This window comes from Bacillus rossius, chromosome 5, assembly GCF_032445375.1.
Source record: "Bacillus rossius redtenbacheri isolate Brsri chromosome 5, Brsri_v3, whole genome shotgun sequence".
Lineage (NCBI taxonomy): Eukaryota > Metazoa > Arthropoda > Insecta > Phasmatodea > Bacillidae > Bacillus > Bacillus rossius.
In genome coordinates, this window is record NC_086333.1 from 84,534,989 (window position 1) to 84,556,950 (window position 21,962).

General features: G+C 39.9%; 2 protein-coding genes across 10 annotated transcripts; one reads left to right on the plus strand and one right to left on the minus strand.

Moving 5' to 3' along the window:
• Positions 1-975: 975 nt before the first annotated feature.
• On the minus strand, positions 976-11,691 carry LOC134532176 (ADP-ribosylation factor-like protein 5B). 6 transcript variants are annotated; one of them, XM_063368562.1, is made up of 5 exons: positions 11,233-11,691; positions 11,054-11,149; positions 8,607-8,815; positions 5,718-5,953; positions 976-1,363 (listed from the first exon to the last, which is right to left on the minus strand). In XM_063368562.1, exons 2-5 carry the CDS (start codon positions 11,097-11,099, stop codon positions 1,315-1,317), a joined length of 540 nt encoding a protein of 179 aa, XP_063224632.1. In that variant the 5' UTR covers positions 11,100-11,149; positions 11,233-11,691; the 3' UTR covers positions 976-1,314. The 6 variants fall into 6 exon arrangements, with proteins under 6 accessions (XP_063224632.1, XP_063224633.1, XP_063224634.1 ...); XM_063368563.1 differs by having other exon boundaries at positions 5,718-5,921; positions 11,233-11,682; XM_063368564.1 differs by having other exon boundaries at positions 976-1,395; positions 11,233-11,668.
• Positions 11,692-17,098: 5,407 nt separating this feature from the next.
• On the plus strand, positions 17,099-21,321 carry LOC134532178 (phosphatidylinositol N-acetylglucosaminyltransferase subunit P). Of its 4 annotated transcripts, XM_063368573.1 has the most exons (5): positions 17,099-17,422; positions 18,413-18,541; positions 19,279-19,377; positions 19,409-19,507; positions 19,539-21,321. In XM_063368573.1, exon 5 carries the CDS (start codon positions 19,640-19,642, stop codon positions 20,021-20,023), a length of 384 nt encoding a protein of 127 aa, XP_063224643.1. In that variant the 5' UTR covers positions 17,099-17,422; positions 18,413-18,541; positions 19,279-19,377; positions 19,409-19,507; positions 19,539-19,639; the 3' UTR covers positions 20,024-21,321. The 4 variants fall into 4 exon arrangements, with proteins under 4 accessions (XP_063224643.1, XP_063224644.1, XP_063224641.1 ...); XM_063368574.1 differs by lacking the exon at positions 19,279-19,377 and having other exon boundaries at positions 19,474-21,321; XM_063368572.1 differs by lacking the exons at positions 19,279-19,377; positions 19,409-19,507 and having other exon boundaries at positions 17,100-17,422.
• The last annotated feature ends 641 nt before the right edge of the window (positions 21,322-21,962 follow it).

Here is a 21,962-nt window from a genome sequence, read left to right on the forward strand (position 1 = left end):
GCATCACAACATAAATGCGGCCTGGTTTTTTTGTTTTCATACCAACACACAATATCTACTTGTGCATCCAGTCTGTATAAACAATGCAGAATCACAAATATATTCTCCTTGAAACCACTTTGGTCTTGATCTCCTTACAAAAAAAAATGCAAGTGATAAAATTATTTTGCTATTTTTTAACACCACTTTGTAATTTTATCTCTATTAATCTGCATAAATATGTAATCCAAATAAATTTAGTGTTGGATTATTTATTACGATACACGCCTATCAAATTAACGCAGCTTGAGATCAAAGTATGTGTTTGCAAACGCTAACTATTGATTCATCTGAAACTATTGAGTAAGCTTTCGAACTTGTATCTTCTTTCCTTGTTAAACTATGTGTTTACAGAATAAACCCTGGTAACTCACAAAAAGAAGGAAAATCAGCCAAATTTTATGTTATTAAACGTTTCTGAATTTTTGAGGTGACTGAAGGTCAACGAAAGTGATATTTTCAGTTTCACTTTTGTTAGCACAAGAAGAAATTCTAGAATTCCATACTTCCTAGTTTTATACTCCAGTAGCAACCATAATACTGCAATGAGATTTTCCCTGTTGACAATATTATACAAAAAATTATATGCATATTTTTATGTATCAAATACATAGTAACTCAGACTTATTAACAGGGAAAACCATTTGTATATATACTAGTTAATACTAATATTTTTTTTTAGATAACTATGGAGAAACCCAGCTAATGTTGCATACCAGACAGTTAATTGTCATTTGATTTTTTGTTCTATGACCAAAATGTAATGATTGATTTGCACATTTTTGTATTTAAGTGTTGTGCTTTCTTCAAATATGTACATATTTTTTGTGGTAACTAGATTAAGTTCTACATTGGAGATAAGCACACACGACATTAATATGACATTGGCGAAAAAGACAGTGGAAACTTTTCTTTTCTACAAAATAAAAGACACAGTACAAAGGACGAAACATATGTTTATAACTTAAACCCTTGCAAGGATACAGCATCGATGTCTTACACTGCAATATACAGAAGCTATTTATACATTATATTATTTTTAACATTATTTTAGTTATCACTGATGCAGTTACGCAATGGCGCATGCCACAGGCATACAAAAATAAAACATAAAAACGTTAAAACAGCAAATATTACTCCACACGTCACAATTCACAATCTTGCTCAAAAGAGCTGACGATGATCACACAGGTTGTTGGTTCAGAGTCGAGCGGCGGGGAGCGGCCCCTGGAATGCCGACGGTCACAACCTGCAGTTACGAGGACAGTTCTGCGGTCACTTCCTCTTGAGCTGGCTGCAGATCCACTCCAGCCCCTGGTACAGGCTGCAACCCAGTCCACACCGTCACATCACAGGCTGCAACCCAGTCCACACCGTCACATCACAGGCTGCAACCCAGGCCACACCGTTACATCACAGGCTGCAACCCAGTCCACACCGTCACATCACAGGCTGCAACCCAGTCCACACCGTCACATCACAAGCTGCAACCCAGGCCACACCGTTACATCACAGGCTGCAACCCAGTCCACACCGTCACATCACAGGCTGCAACCCAGTCCACACTGTTACATCACAAGCTGCAACCCAGGCCACACCGTTACATCACAGGCTGCAACCCAGTCCACACCGTTACATCACAGGCTGCAACCCAGGCCACACCGTTACATCACAGGCTGCAACCCAGGCCACACCGTTACATCACAGGCTGCAACCCAGTCCACACTGTTACATCACAGGCTGCAACCCAGGCCACACCGTTACATCACAGGCTGCAACCCAGTCCACACCGTCACATCACAGGCTGCAGCCCAGTCCACACCGTGTCACATCACAAGCTGCAACCCAGGCCACACCGTTACATCACAGGCTGCAACCCAGTCCACACCATTACATCACAGGCTGCAACCCAGTCCACACCGTTACATCACAGGCTGCAACCCAGTCCACACCGTTACATCACAGGCTGCAACCCAGTCCACACCGTCACATCACAGGCTGCAGCCCAGTCCACACCGTGTCACATCACAAGCTGCAACCCAGGCCACACCGTTACATCACAGGCTGCAACCCAGTCCACACCGTGTCACATCACAGGCTGCAACCCAGTCCACACCGTTACATCACAGGCTGCAACTCAGTCCACACCATCACATCACAGGCTGCAGCCCAGTCCACACCGTCACATCACAGGCAGCAACCCAGTACACACCGTCACATCACAGGCTGCAGCCCAGTCCACACCGTCACATCACAGGCTGCAACTCAGTCCACACCATCACATGCTGCAGCCCAGTCCACACCGTCACATCACAGGCTGCAGCCCAGTCCACACCATCACATCACAGGCTGCAGCCCAGTCCAAACCGTTACATCACAGGCTGCAGCCCAGTCCACACCGTCACATCACAGGCTGCAACCCAGTCCACACCGTCACATCACAGGCTGCAACCCAGTCCACACTGTCAGGATCCCAACTGGTTTAAGCAACCAACCAAGATCATTGGGAACCTCGGAACGAACAAGCAGACTATACTTTAAGGGGGTGCCTCCCATTTCAGGTCAAGATTTTATATTTACAGTATTTACAGATTAACTTGTAGACTTTTTTATTGTTTAACTTTCACGAAATGAAAAATATATACAATGCATACTTTTTGCATAATTAGCTGAAAAAGTTACATTTTAAACATTTTTGGGTGGTACAAATAAGGAGAAGTTAATTTAATGAAAAAATTAAACTTTTTAGGTTTAACTGCAATGCCACTGGCTACTTCAAGAAATGGTTTGAATTTCTTTCAGAAAATGTTAATTTATTTTACCTGGTATTTCAAAATTCTCAAATTTGTTACGTTTTGACAACCAAGAAACATGAAACGAGATTTTGTGATATAAATGCAAACCATATCATGAAGTTGCCAGTGGCATTGCAGTTAAACCTAAAAAGTTTTAGTTCTGCAATAAATTAAATTCTCCTTATTTGGACAACCCAAAAACGTTAAAAAAGTGACTTTGGCAGCTAATTATGCAAAAAGTATGCAATATATATATTTTTCATTTCGTGAAAGTTAAACAATTGAAAAAGTCTAAAAGTTGATTAGTGATTAATATAAATATAAAATCATGACCTGAAAAAAGAGGCACGCCCTTAAGCAAACTAACAAATTGGCAGGAAAATGTAAAACTTTAAAATTAAATACAAAGTTACATGGCAAAATGTTTGCATAATAGTAATACGTGATTTTATGTTTGCTGCTCATGTAGAATATTTATCAAGTTAAAAAAAATAAAATACTATAGAGACTTGTCAAGTCAAGAACCATGAACTTGGCGTTCGAGCATAATTGAGCCGAAGATACTCGCCAGAATCACTCCAGTTCAAGTCTTGGGCCGTGGCTATAAAATAAAATATCCAATTCACTCTGCACGCTTCTGAATGTCATTTCTGGATTACTTTCAACCTGTTGTGCATCAATCTACAACTAAGTTAACGTTGCCATATCAAATGATTTGTATCCGTGCTAGGATTAATAAACCAACAGAAGCATTTGAAGTGGTCGGTGCGCTGTGATTGAACTTCGCGCCGCGCGGCGGGCTTTGGCGCTCCTTCCCTTCCTCGTTTTCCCCCTCCCTGCGTCTAGTGCTGTGCTTGACATCCCCTCTTGAGGTGTCCGCGCATGCGCGTGGCGCCCTCTGTTTTACTTAAAACTGCGTGTATTGCCTTGAAGGCTCTTGTTCGTTGGCAACTCATGTAGATAGGTTGTGATAACCAGTCGGTGCTGGTATCGCACTGAATTAAGTATGTAGGTCAGATAGTTAAATGTAGAGAGTGTGACAGCGGGGAAACTACATGTAAGTGTTTGTAAGGTGGTGTCCCTTACAGTCATGTAACTGGTAACAGCTAAACTCTTAAGGCATTCTAACTTGTTTATTCGGCCGTCACCTTTGAAATTCCATTTGGCAATTTTACCCTTTTCGTTTTCTTTATTGATTGCTTGCATTGCTACTTGTATTTTGTCTGACGTTTCTCCCCGTCATGTCGTTACTCGTGTTTAGGGCTTGTCTTTTGCTTTTACGTAATGTATGTAATCACGTAGTGTTAAATTGTTACATATTGTGGGTTTTCTCTTGATGTCATGCATTTCAATTAAGTTTCAAACTGCCTAGTGTAGGTTAGGCCGCGGTCGCCTGCATTAACATTTACGGGTCTTGTAATGTCTAATGAGGCATTTGTCTGTGCTAACGTCATTCTCGGTCGCTGTGATGATTGAGGGTTGTCACTTGTTGACGTTAATTTAACGAGAAATTATTCTTTATTATCCAATACTATCCAATACTATCTGTCTAAAGTAAATACTAAAGTATTTGTAATATTGAAAATACGTATTTTGCCGTGACAATAGTACTAGTGCTCTTGTTCTATAGGATAATTACTTAATTATATATAATTGTCTTTGTATCCCTTTGCTAATTAATCAGTATTAGTAATTTATATGTGAAAGGTTGGTGTAATTGAATGAGGATTTACATGAGGCTTTTGCCCATGATTAAAACGAAATGAGTTAATTTAAATACTTGCTGATTTAACCTTAGCATCTATCCTTGGCTATTATTAATTGGATTACCCTTTCGAACACTGTTTACTAAGCTCATATTATTTTATAAAATTTTAAGGATTGTTATAAAGAGGTTGAAGGTTCTCGTGAAAGTACTTCACCTGCTGACACTTTCCTATGAAGCTCATGGAAGACTTCACATTTAGATGAGTTTTTTTATGATTTTTGGTTATTTCAACCCATAAAATTTAGACTGTGTGGAGTCCTTGATCTACTGCCATGTCACTCATTCCACGATTTAAAATACCCTGTTTTATCGCATAATCGTCGCAACCATATTTTAGGGCGTCGAAATTGGGATAAAAAGAAACACTCGCGTAAAAATCGCATGATGTTTTTGGTCAAGCTATTAGATTCCGAGCACTTTGTGTAGGTTTCTTTTTTGTATAAAATGATGTATTTTAAAGTATAAATCTAATATTTATTTGAACACTACCACTTATTTAATTAAGGGAAATACGAAGTTGTCTGACATGAAAATTTTCTTTTTAAGGACGTTTTTAAACGCAATAACCTTTATCTGTTCGTCTGCGTCGCCGCAGTTTACCACTTATAAAAATGTAGCCAGCGCTAGTTGGCATCATTCATGTTTGGTTATGTTGCTTCCCGTATAGAGCGCGCACACGTAGTAAAATATCTATTTCTCGTAGATTCGTGCAACACGCGATCTCTGTCAACTGCTGAGTTAACTACTTCTGATAGCCCGCACTCTTTCGTGGTACAACCATAGTTACACGTTAGTTCACGTCACACATTCAAGTGGCTTGCTATTGGGTCACAGATTTTGTTTTTCTATTTAAAGTTGAAGAAAGGTTTTTGTTGCATGAATTATTAATGTAAATTGTTTGGCGTGCTCTTGCATACTCCACCTTTTGTTAAATAAACGTACTCTCCATGAATGGGTTTTGTTTTTTATGAATAACTTTACCTAACAAAAAAATTTTTTTTCCCGAATAACCGCCGGACCCCTTCTTTTCAAACTTGATTTAGTATAAATGTGTGACGATTATGCGAGAAAACACGGTGCACACCAACGTGCAAATAATGCTGACAGGCACTGACCCCTCGCCGGTGAGGGCGCAGCACGACTGGATCTGCCAGCGGTGGTCCTTGATGGAGGTGAGGTCCAGCTGCCTGCTGATCTCGGCGGCGCTCATGGAGCCCTTCAGGTCCTGCTTGTTGGCGTAGATGAGCACGGCCGCCCTCGACAGCTCCTCGTGGGCCAGCATGCGGTACAGCTCCTCCTTGGTGACGGCCAGCCGGTCTCTGTCCGTCGAGTCCACCACCACTATCACAAACTGCACCCCGCCCCGTCGCGACCACGTGCCGAGAGAGCACTCCCGAGCACTCCCGACACCACGGGATGCACTAGTTGTAACCCCAAGACTTGCACCTTGTACATAAATCATAAATACTACAATCAGCTCTTTTGAATACCCTCAAAGAATATAAAAAATCAATGAGTACAGCAACTCAGTTGGAACTGATGAAATACTGCAACCAACCAGTGGCCAGGAATCACATGACCAGGAGTAGAGGCAATGCCCATTTCAAAAGCAAAAAGGCCTTATTAACACAGTTTTCACATATAAACATTAAATATACCCCAGGTAGAAACATTAATTTATTAATAAAAAAAATATTTCTGTGGAAAAAAAAAAGGAAAGGTTTTGTAAAAAGTGAGCATGTTTACATTTATTGTTCCCTTATTTTACTATCATAACTATTATTTTTAATTAATCTATACTATTTTGATATGATAATGTATGTAGGTGAACTAGAGCAACCTGGTAAAACCACATCTCATTGCAGCTATAATCACTAATTTGGTTATATTTTAATTTTTATTGGAGTCTATTACATATTTCTTTGGTTGAATATTACATTTTATTATTTTCATGCACCAAGCACAAATTATACAATGGTTTCATTCCTCCAAGTTGTTATAAATTCAGTCTTCAGTCAGTTTTAGCAGCCTCGTTCCTTGGTTGCCACAACAAACTGAACGACAGAAGTTTCTGTTTGAAGGAAAATATAGAGAAGAGGCTAGCCACTGAAGGAGCAAAGACGTTGTTCGTATATGTAAGGGTCTCCGAATCCTCGGAGCTCTGCACAAGCGAAAAGAAGATTCATACCTACCGCGCCATAGATAGATCTTTACTAATATTAAAAACTTAAGAGATATCTGATTTATTTATGTCAGACTCAGGGAGTCTGTTTTGAACCCGGTGATTCCTGACGCGTCTGTCGAGACCATACTATATAGTGCTTCAAGATGAAGACTAAGCCGAGCAGTTACGTTTTTGTAATCAGTCAGTCAGTCAGTGTTTGTTTAAATTATGAGTGCTTCCACGTCCACCGCACTAGTTTCGCTCCGTGTTTCGTGGGCACCTCAGCGAGACACCTCCTGATTTCAAGGAGCAACACCCTGTTTTGACAGGGCCCAAGAACTGGAGCCGAGATTGCGGTCAAATGGTCTTCCTGGGCCTCTGTATCCTAAGGCTACTAAGACGCCACCCTGTAGCTCGGCACCGTAAGAAATAATCACTCCCGACCCACAAGCTACGGATATTCTACTTCCAAACTCTCCACGACGCCTCAGAACTCCTTTCTGTTCTGTGACACCCACAGCGGGCCACTTCTACAAGATTGTAGGATGCCAGCAAGTTGACCGAATATGTGAAATATAAATTTGTATTAATTTATTTTCTAAAGAAAAACCCTGCAGTTTTCAAACGGAAGTATATTGCACCACATGTTAATAAATATAATTCTGACATTTTCAATAACAATAATTACTTATGTAACAAAAAAAAAGCAACAGTGTGTAAATTGATTATCTGTTTAAAATATAGTATTCAGTTTCATTTTTAACTATGGCTTAATGCATTTTTTTAAATCATTTTTGGGCGCCCTATTATAAAATTAACTTATTATTACTATTAAGTTAACCCTATTATAAAGTTAACTTATTATTATTATTCAGTTAACACTATATCTCAATTATTCAATCATCAAAATGATGTGTGTTTCCTTTTGTAACAATTCACAATGATGTATCATGTTTTCTTTTACCTTAGTTAAAATAATCAAAGTTTTAAATCTCACAAGAAAAGACCTATGAAGCAAAATAAATCAAAGCACACCTAAAATTGAGACTGTCTTTTTATTTATTAATTTAAAGTTACAGATCCACGTCTCCAAAGTGTTTTCAGGGAGGAATTACCTTTTCTTTGTTTGGCCTTTAGTGTCACCTCTGAGGTTCAATGTTTTATTAGCCTTTTTTGTTCCAAATCCTAGCTACTTCCAAGGTAAATTATTATTTTCTTTTTATTTATATATATATATATATATATATATATATATATATATATATATATATATATATATATATATATATATATATATAATATTAATATACTCTAAAAGCCATAACAACTTAAAGTATGTGTCCTTTTTAATAAAAATTAAATACAAAAGAACAAGATTTAGCTTGCGGGCCTGACAGTGAACAAAAATATCACAACACTGCTGTCCAGCCTTCACTGCAGCTTCGCCGTATCTGCGCTACCAACTCAACCACACACTTGTAGTCTATATAACATAGTGTTACACCATGCTACAGCAGAGTGCAGCCTGTTCCGATTTCATCTTGTTAGCCGACCGTACACCTTCGTCTGCGAGACGAGAAGATCTGCGGCAAATATGGCGGACGTGTTGTTTTCGTGTATTAACTGAAGTGCTTTTTAAGTCCTAAGTGACAAGATAAATCAAACAATTTAATTATTCATGCGGATGTATAATGGCAAGAGAGTCAGATTACTGAAAGTCTACTAGACAGGGTCGTTTCTTTCAAGTGTGAAAAGATACATCTTGTACAATTATGAAGGGTATTTTTACAAATGAACGACATTTCGGAAAAGCACAGTGTCGGGAGACGAGAGAAGGCACCTCCGTGTTGCTGTAGTAGGTGCTCCAGGCGGCGCGCAGCGACTGCTGCCCGCCCAGGTCCCACATGATGAAGTGGATGTTCTTCCACACCACCTCCTCCACGTTGGAGCCGATGGTGGGCGACGTGTGCACCACCTCGTTCATCAGGTACTGGTACAGGATCGTGGTCTTGCCCGCGTTGTCCAGGCCCACCATCACTATCTTGTGCTCTGCAACACGCCATCACGTCCTCGCGTTCCCTCTCACCTGCTCTGTCTCTGCTCCTTTAAGGTTTCCATTTCATAGTGGCGTTAAATCCAGTAGACTTAGTTCCCACACACCACAGAATATCAAATAGCTGTTGCATATTTCGCAAACCATGCCGTGTATGCAAATAAAAATGTCGTTGAAGAAAAGACGTTGATATAAGAAATACGCATGAAAGAACTGAATCATTTGATCATGTACGTGAAAAACTAGGCAGCTGAACTTCCTATAAGTTGCAAATGGCTATATTTCACAATTAAACAGTGGGTTTGATCTCAGAACTCTTAGAGAGCAGGCCTAAACCTTGGTCGTGTAGCCGTCAGGTTCCTTGGTACTCACAAGGCTGGAGCCACACAAACCCTACTTTCCTGACTTTTTCATGTTTCCCATAACTTCAAAACATCCTCCCACTGACTAGTTACTTGCACGTTGGTTCACATAGTGTACAAGCAGGTCATCGTGACCACTCTGCTGTGCACACACCATTTCCAATGCACTGACTAAAAGTTACCTTCAGCATTCCGGCAGTGATGCATGCATTGTACCGTAAACTTAAAATTACTTCACTAAAACTAAACTGTTGGATATTACCAGTGAATTACTAAATGTACACCAAAAAAAAATGCATAAAAACGTAGCTACTACTTTTATTTTTTGCGGCACGAAGAGTGTGCGACAACTTCAGAACACAGAAACAAGCCTCGTAAATCTGCGATGTGCGGAACAAGTGGTTCAACTTGCCCGTTCTCAGTTCATGACAGGTCTCGGACTGACAGTGGACTGGCACTCCTTGTGCAAGATCTTTGGGTAGTCAATGGTAATCATTCCTAATTGTATTGTGTCTACATTTTCACTTCAATTCGAAAAGTGATGGTGTATTAACTTGTTTTTAAGTTGTAAATTGTTAACTAAACAATATTTATGTATTAAAAAAAAATTCCTAAAATAGTGGTGTTGAATGCTGGTGGACTTAGAAAATTATCCTAAACAGAGTCAGATTTTTTTATTATAATTCCACTTTACTGAGCAACTAGCATACCCAGCAAGCGAATTGCTCAGCTCAGCCCCACTCCGGCACAATACAATATATTTCAGCTCCATAATTAATAGCAGGCAGCCCTACATTATTTTCATGGTTCTTGCACGTTCCTTCTGCGATGAGGGGCTTCAACTGTCGCAGACTTTACAATACTCTCGCTCTGGACTCGACGGTCCGGAGTGTGTCCAAGACCTCTGATTCATTCATTGATAAAAAATCCTGACTTAAAAAATACCAGGCTTAGGAAAATGAAAAAAAAAAAAAAAAAAAAAAAACTGAATTATCAGTTGTTTGTGTAGTTTTTCGTATTAAACTAGAAAGGCTGAGTTTATTTTGGACATAATGACAAATGGAAATGACACACTACATAATAGTGAAAGATAATAGGACTTAACAAATTTTGGTCCAGTAATTGGGTGGTGGACATAATGGACTAAGGTAAGTTCTGGAAATGTACCTAGTTTTCAAAATTATGTTTTTTCGTAAAAAAAAACTACTTTTTGGAACTGTTGGTTTTTCAAGGTACATACATATGATTACCGTCTATCAACTGACACAATAAACCAAAAAAATATTATGTGGAAAATGAACTAAAACAGCAAGCATCATGTACAACAGCATCAAGTCTTCATGGTGCAGGGATAAACTTCAATATATGAAACAGAATAATAAGTGTATTTTTAACTCTCTATAGTTGGTTACAGTTGTGCTAAACAAAGAGATACACTATCGCAGGTAAATAATGACTGGTGACTGCAGTGCGAAAACACAGGTATTGTAATGCAAGCTATAAAATATTATTTTTTTAACTAACTAGTAGGAATTAAGAAACCATCCCTTCAGGGGAAATTTTTGGGAAATGTATAGTATGTGAAACCCATGTTTTCTGATTTTTCTTTCCGTTCTAAAAAGCAGCAACATCCGATAATTACCTATTTTTTCCATGTGCACATCTCTTAGATGATCAACACCAGTTCCGTCAGCAACGCTCCAACAAGTCAATTTGCAGTTACGTGAAAGGCATTTTAAGCAAATCCGATTTCGGATCACTTTCTACAGACTTGTCAGTGAGCAATTGCTGACAGTTGGCTGATTGCACCAGGCCTTTACATTCACACACTAATATATTTTAGAGTAAATTTAAAAAAAACTTTGCACTTACCTTCATTTCCAAATAAACTCCATATTTTTGTGAACAGCAACCCCATTGTATTATCTTGAGTTAAACATTTACTTCGCAAGTCTGTCCATTCAAAACCTGTAAACATTTCCCTATGTATTAAAGCAATACTTAAACAAAAAATTAATTAAAAATATTAAAAAATTAAATAAATGTCATACCTGCCCTCTGGTGTCACGAAAAACATATGGAAGAAACCATTCTGAAGGTTAGCTTTCTGGCAGAAGGTTAATATGGTAACTCTTTAATTGCACTCATTAAATTATAAAACTGAATACTTTGCAGAACATTGTGTTCCTACACAATGATCCTACACTCGATTATTATTACGTGATTAGGAAAAAACAATATAAAAAGTTCCTCTGTACAGCTTTCTCTAGAATTATAACATCACTGACAATTAAACAATAGTTTTACTACTACTCATACATTTAATAGTCAATTAAATAAAAATTCGATTGAAACCTGCACAAATTAGTTTTGTTTTCGGGCTCAAACTATAGAACATTTACGGTATTATTTCTTTTGAAACCTGACATACTTCGCACACAACACAATCTCTGCTCCTTTCCACACAGCCTTTCTCTACAATCTTACGTCACAGTCAACTCAATTCGGAATCGTTGAGAATCGATTGTTTAATATTGATGACTGCAATATATTTTCATTTTTACATGCGGGTTACCACTTGAATGTTTTCATCTTTTTTAATAGCTTTTTTTTATGTAATGACTCTTTTTATTATATTTTATAATATTATTAAACATCACCAACATTTCTAAAATTAAATTTCATTTTTTTTTTTTGACAATCGCAAACAGGCTTCCGTGAAGTGAGCTGTAAAGTGCGAGTAATTCTCGTAAGATCAGTTTTGGATATATTAGGAGGGTATATAACTCACATTCCATTGGACTTGGCTGACTACTGCGCGCCGGACGTTTGGTTGGAGGTGTTTCCGGAGGGCTGGTTGCTAATCAGGGAAAGTCTCCGATTAGCTTCGGTCTGTGACATAAGCTTATCTCCCGAGGAATGTGACCCAGAGAAGTCAGGGGAGAAAACCAGCGTAAAAGGGTCCCCGACAGGTAAACTTACTGCACACCCAAGAGCAATCAGTGATAAATAAAGAACCAATAAAGAAACAAAGCAATGACAATTACGAATTAAAAACTCTATCAAAAGTTGAAGTTAGGTTGGTGGTTCCACTTACCACATATGTGGGGATGTCCAGATGCTAATCCATAGTGTCGAAAACAAACTCAAAGTCCGAAGAATATGGCAGTAGCAAAACCAGAAGAAAAAACCGCACTAAAAAACTACAACATTAAAGAAAAGGAGCCTGTCGAAGGATTAAATTCCTTAATTATAGTTGATGTTGTTCAGCCGAAGGCTGCCTTAAGTCCGACCTGCAACCGCTAGCATCTGACCCCGCTGACGGAACGCACCCCTAGCTAAACCAACCCGAGTCAGGCAAGCCTCCCAACTCTAAGGTAAAACGGTTACCACGGCACTTAACCACCATACCACTTGACCCCCACACCTAATTATTAGATGCCACTCACCAGTGATTTTTATATAATTTCCCAACCCCGTCTGGGGAAAGTGCGACGCAGGAGTGCCCGGGTCACTCCCACAGGAACATGTTAATCTATGAGCATGAGTGTCCCCCTTGCGGCCTTCCACCTTAATCAAGTGTATTATTAAGTTTACCAAATTTGGCCTCCACGTTTTTATACATAAGCAATCACTAGAGTATTCAACAAGTGACGAACAGTCTCTAGCATGACTTTGAATTTTCAAACATAATTTTACGTAAATTTCATTAGCATAATTATCATAGGCCTTCTGTCACCTAATTTGCATATACGTAACTAATTATTAATAGAATTTGTGTACAATCAAAACTTACTCATGTTTCATATTTTTTCGAATAACGACACTTTAGGAACCTTGGCGCGAGAGAGAGCTCACCCCCTCCCTCGGGCCAGGGCCAGACGCCAGTACCGCGCGACTCGCGAACCGGGGCGGAACTAGTGTTCTATGGGGAGATACATTTTTGTCTTCACTGAACTGTTCATTCTGGTAACTATTAACTCATCATCCTAACCCTTTTTCTTAACTAATCCCCACCATCCTTTTATGGTGCAGGACTTAACCCGGCCGCTTAATGTCTCGCTCACGTGTGACTTAGACCCACAGTGTAGTCACTTCACGGCACGGGCTGACTCCCGAGGACTTAGAACTTTATTTAATGTGTCAGGTACACGTGTGCCGATATCAACCGTGTAACAGACTTGTTCGCTAAATGTAATTTGCACCGCGGCTCACACAGGTGAGCCCGGCCTCTGCTCGGCTTGTAATTTACGGGATTGGCCGTCTCCAATCGCCACCCTAACCGAGACTGGCATTAGGGTAACACGCATTGGCGGATCCAAGGGGGGCACCAGGGGCAAGTAACCCCCCTCCCCTCCAGAAAAAACGGTTGTCTGCTACATTAATATTGCCGACAAAAATGATTGTTTCTGAAACCAATAAAATATTTTAATATAATTAAAGAATTTCTTGTAGAATCATAAAATCTGGTGGTGGGATGTTATGTGTAGTGTGAGTAGATTAAATACACATTTAATAATTTTTTAAGACATTTTTTCACTGGCTTCTCTGAAATCCTAGAGTGGTATCATGTAGGATGCAGTGCCTTTAAACCTACATAGTTTTACAGTATAATGTGTCGTGTAACTTCCTTTGTAAGGTAATGTGTAACTTCATTTGTAACATGTCATGTCACTCCGTATGTAATTGCAAACATTCGTACAGTGCAGGCTATGCCCAATCAGTGCACGCTGCGCAATTAAAAGACGTCTCAGAAAACCTGTGTACATTATTTGTAGTAAGTACCGCCGACGATCCTATTAGACCACGTAAGGGCCGAAACACCCACAACCAAATCATGGTTAGAACAGCTAGCCTGATGCCCACCCGGAGAAACACCTAAAAGCCACATATCTGCTAGGACACATGCCCAGGCACGAGCACGAGAACCCGAGCGACGGCAAGTTTTCGCGGTATCATGAAGTAGACGACAGTCCCACCTGCCAGTATGGTATATTTTGCGGTGCCATTTTCCATGCTACATAAATCATGGTTCCCGCAACTTTTAATTTTCAGAAGCATAAATAGAGCACGTTGTTATAATTCACAATACCAATAATGTCATTATATCATGTACAGAAATAGTGTCTTAGATAATGAAAATTTAGTATCGCTAAATAATCTAGAGCATCGTTTGGGCCTATAGAGATTATAGTGTGGTTTATGACACCGATAAAATATAATATTCAAAAAAATTGTAATTCGTGAGAAATAGTATGTTTATAGTTTCCCAAACAAAATCCCCATTTTCCTGTGTTTCTCCCATAAGAATGTGTGATATTGATTGACGTCGTACCGACCATGGCCGTTAAGCCAGTGCTCCGCACCGCCAATACCGTATCCCGTTTTCGGAGCGCGTCCCTTTGCCCAGACAGCATGAGTCAGGTGAGCGCCTCGGGCAGAAACCCAATAGACGTAATGAAACTTAAAGGTACGGAACCCCGGAGGCTCGAACCCATAATTGAATTAAGGGAAAAGCCATTAGTACGAAATTACTAATTACCCGACATGTAGTAAGTGCGTTGTAGCCACTCCGGGCGAGTACACTATGCACGGAGCAGACAACAAACCTCATTAACAGTCACTGCGGCCACTGGCCTTAATTAAAATGCCCGTGACTATGATAAAGTCAGACTAGGAGAAATCCCTCTAAAACAATTCGCAGTGGTACAATATGTTAGTAAATTTACAGTCGCCAACTTGATGTCACAATTTGAATAATTAAATACATTAAAACCATTAAGCCTTAAGCACCCAATTACCAGGTTCTACATTTAAATCAAGCACCTGGAGCATGTTTTTTACTCATCATGTAACCAATTAAATTATTATAAGTTTTTGGTGCCGACTCACAAAGAAGAGAAAATTTCTCTTCCTTGCGAGGCGGCCATGTTCGGCAGTCTCCAACCACTCCGCGCCGGAAACAGACGTGTGTCCGTGGGCAGAATTCAAGTTTGTTTCATTGATTATTTTTATTCTGTACTACATCTTCAAATTTAAAACCTTTTGTTAATTCACCGCTGCCCACGTCGACTCGGCACGTATTTTGCGGAACCGGGCCTATCCCGACCGTCTTCAGTGTGATACCGCGCTACGTATCGTATCACTGAACGTACGGTACTGGCCGACTCCAGCGAAAGTATTTTTAATTAAGGACGCCGTGCATATGCCTGCCGGCTGCACACACGTAAGTGTTTCTCCGAACTTAGGAGCCCGCTCATAGAGCCCCCCCTGCACCCGTTAATTTTCGGCGCTGGCCGTCTCCAGCGAGCATCGACCCACATCCCGCGAGACTGCCGCGGTAACCATTAGTGTCGCGTAGTGTTTTTTTTTTGTGTTAATTGTGTAACCGCTAGACGTCGCCAAGTGTTGGTGAGAGTTTTTGTAGCGGCACTAAATTAAAGGTAATTCTCACCAACTTGTGTACAATAATTTTCCGTAGTCTCCCGTCCTCCACACGGCCGAGCGGCCTTTACAGTTAAGGGAGAACCATTCAGGTTAGATTCAAGCCGTGTACCTGGCGGGGCACGCGGGGGCAGAAAGCCCACGATGTAACATCAATGGCCTAGCAGTCCGCTAGCCTGGCGCCCCTCCGGACAACCACAGCATCGCGACGCCTATAGCGCCCGTCAGGTAACCCCCGGCTCTTTCACAGAGGTCGGGTGACGGCATGATGTAAGCGATGCCATCTTGGTGACATCGTCAGTATTGTTATTGAATTGTAAAATGCTCTATTCACGAAATTCTTATATGTATTCTTATTTAAATGTGTGTGCGCAATAATGTTACTTGAGAATGTTTCAATTGATCTCACAGAAGACGGTCTTGATGATAGTCCCATATTTATTATTTTGAGAGGGCATTCTTCTGTCTCATAGTCGTCGCATAAATAACAATTTCCGAAGCATGGTTTATAGTCGCTGAGACTGTGCTTAAGAAAATGAATAGGACTATATTTGCAAAGATAACTGCATTCATGTCTCAAAAATAACTTGTTTAGATTGCAGAGTAGAAAATAGAAAATTCTTGTGAACCACATATTTTTAACATTAAATAAATCCCGTATGAAGTGCTGAAGAAATTTATTGTGTGTTTTAAATGAGTTTAGTTTTTGTTTGTGATCACTAAGCCGACGTGAATGAAGGTAATTTTTTTTTGTATCTATGGGCCGTATTCCAAGACACAAAAATAAGGGTTTAGGTGTTGAATATGCGATACCTGTACCCTAACCATATTCCAAGTACACAATAGGACACGGCCAGTACCTAATTTTTAGGGCACTGATTTTTGGTGTCCTATCTGTTGCCGTTTCGTTGCCAAAATCACGCGCATGCGCAGAACTCACTTTTTCGTTGATTTCTCCCAGATGGCTGAATCGCATCTGGCGCCATTAACTCATATATAGTAATTTTAATTATAATCGGGGGTTGTATAATGTGTTTTAGTGTGTCAAATAAAACTTTATAATACCAAAAACTATTCTGAAATATACTTGATTACTTTAATGGTCATAAAAACAAATAATCAACAACTTTAAAATTACCTAGTGTGTCAAATAAAACTTTATAATAGCAAAAACTATTCTGGAATATATTTGAATAGTTTAATGGTCATAAAAACAAATAATCAAAAATTTTTATAATTACCTGAGAAAATTCAAATTACGCCAATTAATTCGCACGATAGTGCTGCTATCTGTAGGATCTTAGCGTAACAAATCCATCAATGGTTGCCAAAAATCCGCTAGAATGCATTGAAATCAGTTTCTAGCCTCTTACAGGGCACAGTTTATTAAAACAGTTGCTTTTTCGTTTCCCAACAGGAATTGGATTGGGACGCGTTCTGGAATACAGTCTGCGAGATAGGTTACAGTTGTATCCCAACAAGGTAGTGCTTATTCACTACCTTACCTGAATGTTTTGGAATACCGCCCTATATGACCGTGGTTAATGAAGCGTAAACAAACGAAGTTGCACGAACGTGGTAGGGAACCGAAACTACGTGAGTTGTAGGCTTCCCCTTTGTTATCGCCTAATTAACAACTCTCTCAAGGAAGCTATAACATCTATGGTTTTTTAATGTTTATGTTAAACAGGCCCAATGTACAAATGCAAGGTATTGGTACAAATGAATGTCCGGCATTAATGACAGTAGTACTTGTGTTATTGTTTAACGAAGAAGTATGTCAGATGATATTTTAGTGTATCCTTTTAAATTTTATATTTCTTACAAATTTTGTAAGGAGATATTTGACAGTACCTAGTTTCGTAATACAATTCCTAGAGCTTACTTCATTTGGGAGATAGTTCAAGTTCCTTATAATATTTGTTGGTTGGATAATGTAAAATATCAATTTAGGTATTTAAAAGTTTTACTCTTTCGCCGTTCCTATTATTATATAGGTACTATATTTACCTTTGTTTGTCCATTCAGGTTTTTATCATTGGTCAACTTCCAAGACATTATACGTTTCCCTACTTACTTTCTAACCAATATAATGCATCTGTCATGCTTGGTAACATGTAGTGAACTCAACCCTAATATTAAAAAATATTTGCTTTAAATGGAAAACAGTCTTTGGCCGTGTGTGGATGCACACCAGAGTCAGCAGTGGGTTTGGTTGATCTAGTCATCTGTACAAGGTTACGAGGTCATGCCACATGTCAGCTCTCAAGTACTGTTTGAAACAGTCTTTTTGATTATTTAGGTTTGGTTGTTTAAGGTATAATATTTAAATAAACACATGTAAAATCAGTCATAATGGAATAAAGTTGGGAATGTGGGACAAGTGCCTTAAGTAACTTATTCTGTGGATTTGCCTGCTTTAAGCGCAGATCAAAGTAAAATGATGCACAGCAATTTCCCCCCTTCAAAAGCATAGAGTATCTGTTTGGTTTTTATAAATAATGTTTAGAAAATTCTAAAACTGTTCCAATTTTATAGTGTTCCATTTTATTTATTATGAAAATGTAGAAATTACATTCAAAACCAAATACACTATTTGATTCGTCACAAATTATTAGGTTAAACTTCTAAAAAAATTTTGTTGAACAAAATGTTTATAGGTGCTAAAAATGCCATATTAGTCTTGTTGCCTTGAGTTATTGTAGAAAGTTTCCTGGACAGGCAGATGTGGAGGTAGTAGCAACCACATGCGTATACATGATAGTCATCTTAACGGGTGCCGTACAGACACGTCAAGGTCCCGTTCCCGAGCGCGAAGGAGGCGGAGATAGCGTACAACGTCCTGCGTGTGGACCAGGAGCCCAAGAAGAACTCTGTCCGCAAGGTCCTGACCTTGGAGGGCTGCTCGCTGCACATGTGAGTCCTGACTCTCCGGCCAATAGGAAGCCAAGCTGTAACTCATTCAGTCATGCCAACACCACAGTGTACTCGCATGTTCAGCATGAAACCAGCGGTACAACACTTGTAAGGAACACGGGCATGAAACCTGGCTGTTGCAACACTGCAAAACACTATTCGCTGGTGATGGGCGCACATGAAGATAATAAATCGGTTCATACTAACTATGCATTTACTGTTACCTAAGTGTTTCAATTGGTATCACCAAATGCTCTTTCAAAATTCATTTTAACTTCTCTCGTGAGAATTGTCTCTACCCACTATGAAAAATCTCAGCCGTTAAATAACTCATGTTCGAAATCTTGATGCAGTTTAATCAGTCGCCTCATATGTAATCTTGCAGCGATTGTACAGCAAGTTGAGCAAAGCAGTTGACAAGCTCAATATAGTGGGAGAAAGCTTAAACATTTACCAGTTTTATCTCAAGTAGAAGTAACTTATTTGCTTGATGAGGTAGTGGGAAATATTTGCCACAACAATTCTTGAAATGATTAAATAGGTTAGTCTAAGAGTGTAATGAATTTTTTGTAGATGAAAATGAAAATTTGGTAAGCCTTCACTAGCTGTTCATTGCCAAATCCACGGACAGTTCCGAAGGACTCAGCCTTAAAAGTTCCTCGGCTTCCATTTTTCCCATTTCCCTTTCCCTGAGCTCCTGGCCTCTGGGCTCACCGGCCTGTGTGTTCCCTGCGCAGACGGCTGAGCAGCCCGGAGGCTCGCAGCGTGCGAGTGAGTGCCGGCCTGTGTGTTCCCTGCGCAGACGGCTGAGCAGCCCGGAGGCTCGCAGCGTGCGAGTGAGTGCCGGCCTGTGTGTTCCCTGCGCAGACGGCTGAGCAGCCCGGAGGCTCGCAGCGTGCGAGTGAGTGCCGGCCTGTGTGTTCCCTGCGCAGACGGCTGAGCAGCCCGGAGGCTCGCAGCGTGCGAGTGAGTGCCGGCCTGTGTGTTCCCTGCGCAGACGGCTGAGCAGCCCGGAGGCTCGCAGCGTGCGAGTGAGCGCCGGCTCCGTGCTGGAGCACCTCCTGCTGGTGATGGAGACCATGGAGCAGTTCGCGTGACATGCCCGAGCACACGCCCGCGCCCACGCCCAGCCGCTCCGTGTACGGCTTCGTGCTGCACCTGAGCTGCCGCTCGGCCCTGGCACTGTACCTGGTGTGGGCGCTGGTGCCCCACGAGGCGCTGGCCGCCGCCGGCCTCTCCTACTGGCCGCAGAAGCACTGGGCGGTCGCCGTGCCGGTGCACCTGTGCGTCACGCTGGGGCTGTTTGCGTTCCTGGTGTACCCCAGCCTCGGCCTGGTCATGACGCCCGCCGCCAGCGACATGCGCACCGTCACCGACGGCCATGCCTTGCGCCTGGCTCGGGGGGCCGTGCCCCCTGGGGCCGTCCCGCCCGTCTCCGACATACCCGTGTCCCAGGTGTGCCGCCACCTCTACCTGGACTAGCCGCCCGCTGCACTCGTACCTGATGGAGTGTTAGGTGACGTTACTTTTGGTGCTCTCCAATTATAGTGGAGGAGAAGGAAAGAGAAGTTGGGAAACCTTTTATTTAGAATGTTGCGAGACACATTCGTACATCATACAATGCTACCCAAAAATTGTTTCATGATTATTGTAGCACCAAGGTTCTGTTACTGTCTACCCAGGTGACTTCACATTTGTCCTTATAAAGATTAAGATTTATATCCCAACTTTCACTAGTGAAACCCTAGCTCATTTTATATGCAAGAAACTACTGACCCATGCTACTTCCTGAGTTGTTGGCAGTATATATTTGCCGAAGGAATGTCTTTTCCCCAGTGAACATCTTTGACTCATATTAACATCTGCTCAGTATCTTCAGCTACCATTTACCAATAATTTCTCTGTTGTCGGTTTAACTAATTGTAGATTCATTCACATTTGATGAATTTAATGAATGCATTGATTCAGCCAGCTTCTTTGGTACAATTCTGTACTTATAAATACTTAATATGATTAGTAGACATGCATTTATGATTAAATTTTATGGCACCAAATGGTATTTTTTTTACAGTTATTTTGTGCACTTACATTAATTTTTACAAAATATTTACACTTTTGTTTTAAAAAATTAAATTAAAATTATTTAATTTACACCTCACTACTATAATCCAATAAAAATGGCATTACTGTATACTTGAAGCTAAAGAATACAAAATAATGAACTTTTGGAGATTTCATTTTGTAAATGACAAATGTAATTAATCAGTGTGTTGTTCTGTTAAAAATTATTTATCTTGTTACTATAGGCTGGATGTACAAGTACAACCTCTATTGTATTTGAGTCCAATTAACCTCAAGATGTCAGTTCAGAAATAAAAGTACCTATGCTATAACCTCTAATGTTGGCAGAATTAATAAACAAAACACCACCTAACAAGAAAAAAATCTCTGTTTAATAACTGTCTTCTTTTTTCACTTTGAGTTGTTACTACACGACAATGAAAAAAAAATTTGCGTAGAAGTCTCTTTTGTTTCTTGTTGCACTATATATACTTTTAAATGGTCACTCCTGATCACATGCTTTGCAATAATCCTTCAAATATGCCAGTTACAATGTGTAACTTGTAACCATTGAGAATGTTTACATGTTCTTTATTATTATTTTGCAAATATATGTATTTAAGTATGAATTATGATGTATAACGTGGTATATTTATTTATTGAAATTGGGCTCCTAATTTTATATATATGTTTCTCCAGAAATAAACAATTGATTATGATTCCTCTTGTTAATATTGTTTTATCCAAGTTATTACACTCATTTGTTCCTGGCTAATTTGTTTCCGCTTACAAGACATGTAAGTGTCTAAAATGTGTAATAAGAAAGTGTAGAGTGAATCATAAACTAAATATTCATTTATGAATTCAATTTGTAAAATGTATATTCAGGGTGGCCACTCACCGGGAAAACCGGGAAAACCGGGATTTATCAGGGAAATCACGTTGATCGGGAATTATCAGGGAAATGTCAGGGAATTTTTTTAATAACCGGGAATTTTTTGTGTCATGTATATTTCCCGGTCAACCATTACGGATTTTCCGTAATTATTACGGATTTAACACAGAATTACGGAACATCGCTGGTTTATTACGGAAACGAGGCTTTGTGCTGCATGGTAACGGAAAAAAATTCCGTTTCTGGTGTGCGTGTTTCGTGAACGCAGTTCGAATACATCACGTGGTTGCGCAGATAACGGAACTAATAAATGTGCGCATGTACTGTCAAAATAAGTAGATTAATTCTTGTGTTTTATAATAGAAATGGTACGGTATTACGTCCGTTGTACGATACAACTAGTACATATTCTCGGACTTTTCGTTTGTTAGCTACTTATATCACGATAATTTTTGTACGGTACTT

Bases quoted from the DNA above. Each gene is read 5' to 3' on its own strand.
- LOC134532178 (XM_063368571.1), top strand. From the start codon at position 19,640: ATGCCCGAGCACACGCCCGCGCCCACGCCCAGCCGCTCCGTGTACGGC.
- LOC134532176 (XM_063368562.1), bottom strand. From the start codon at position 11,099: ATGGGGTTGCTGTTCACAAAAATATGGAGTTTATTTGGAAATGAAG. The intron at 5,954-8,606 runs GTGCCTTCTCTC...GGCGGGGTGCAG, and splicing joins CCTACTACAGCAACACGGAG to TTTGTGATAGTGGTGGTGGA. The intron at 1,364-5,717 runs GTCAGTGCCTGT...ACTGGGTTGCAG, and splicing joins TGCGCCCTCACCGGCGAGGG to CCTGTACCAGGGGCTGGAGT.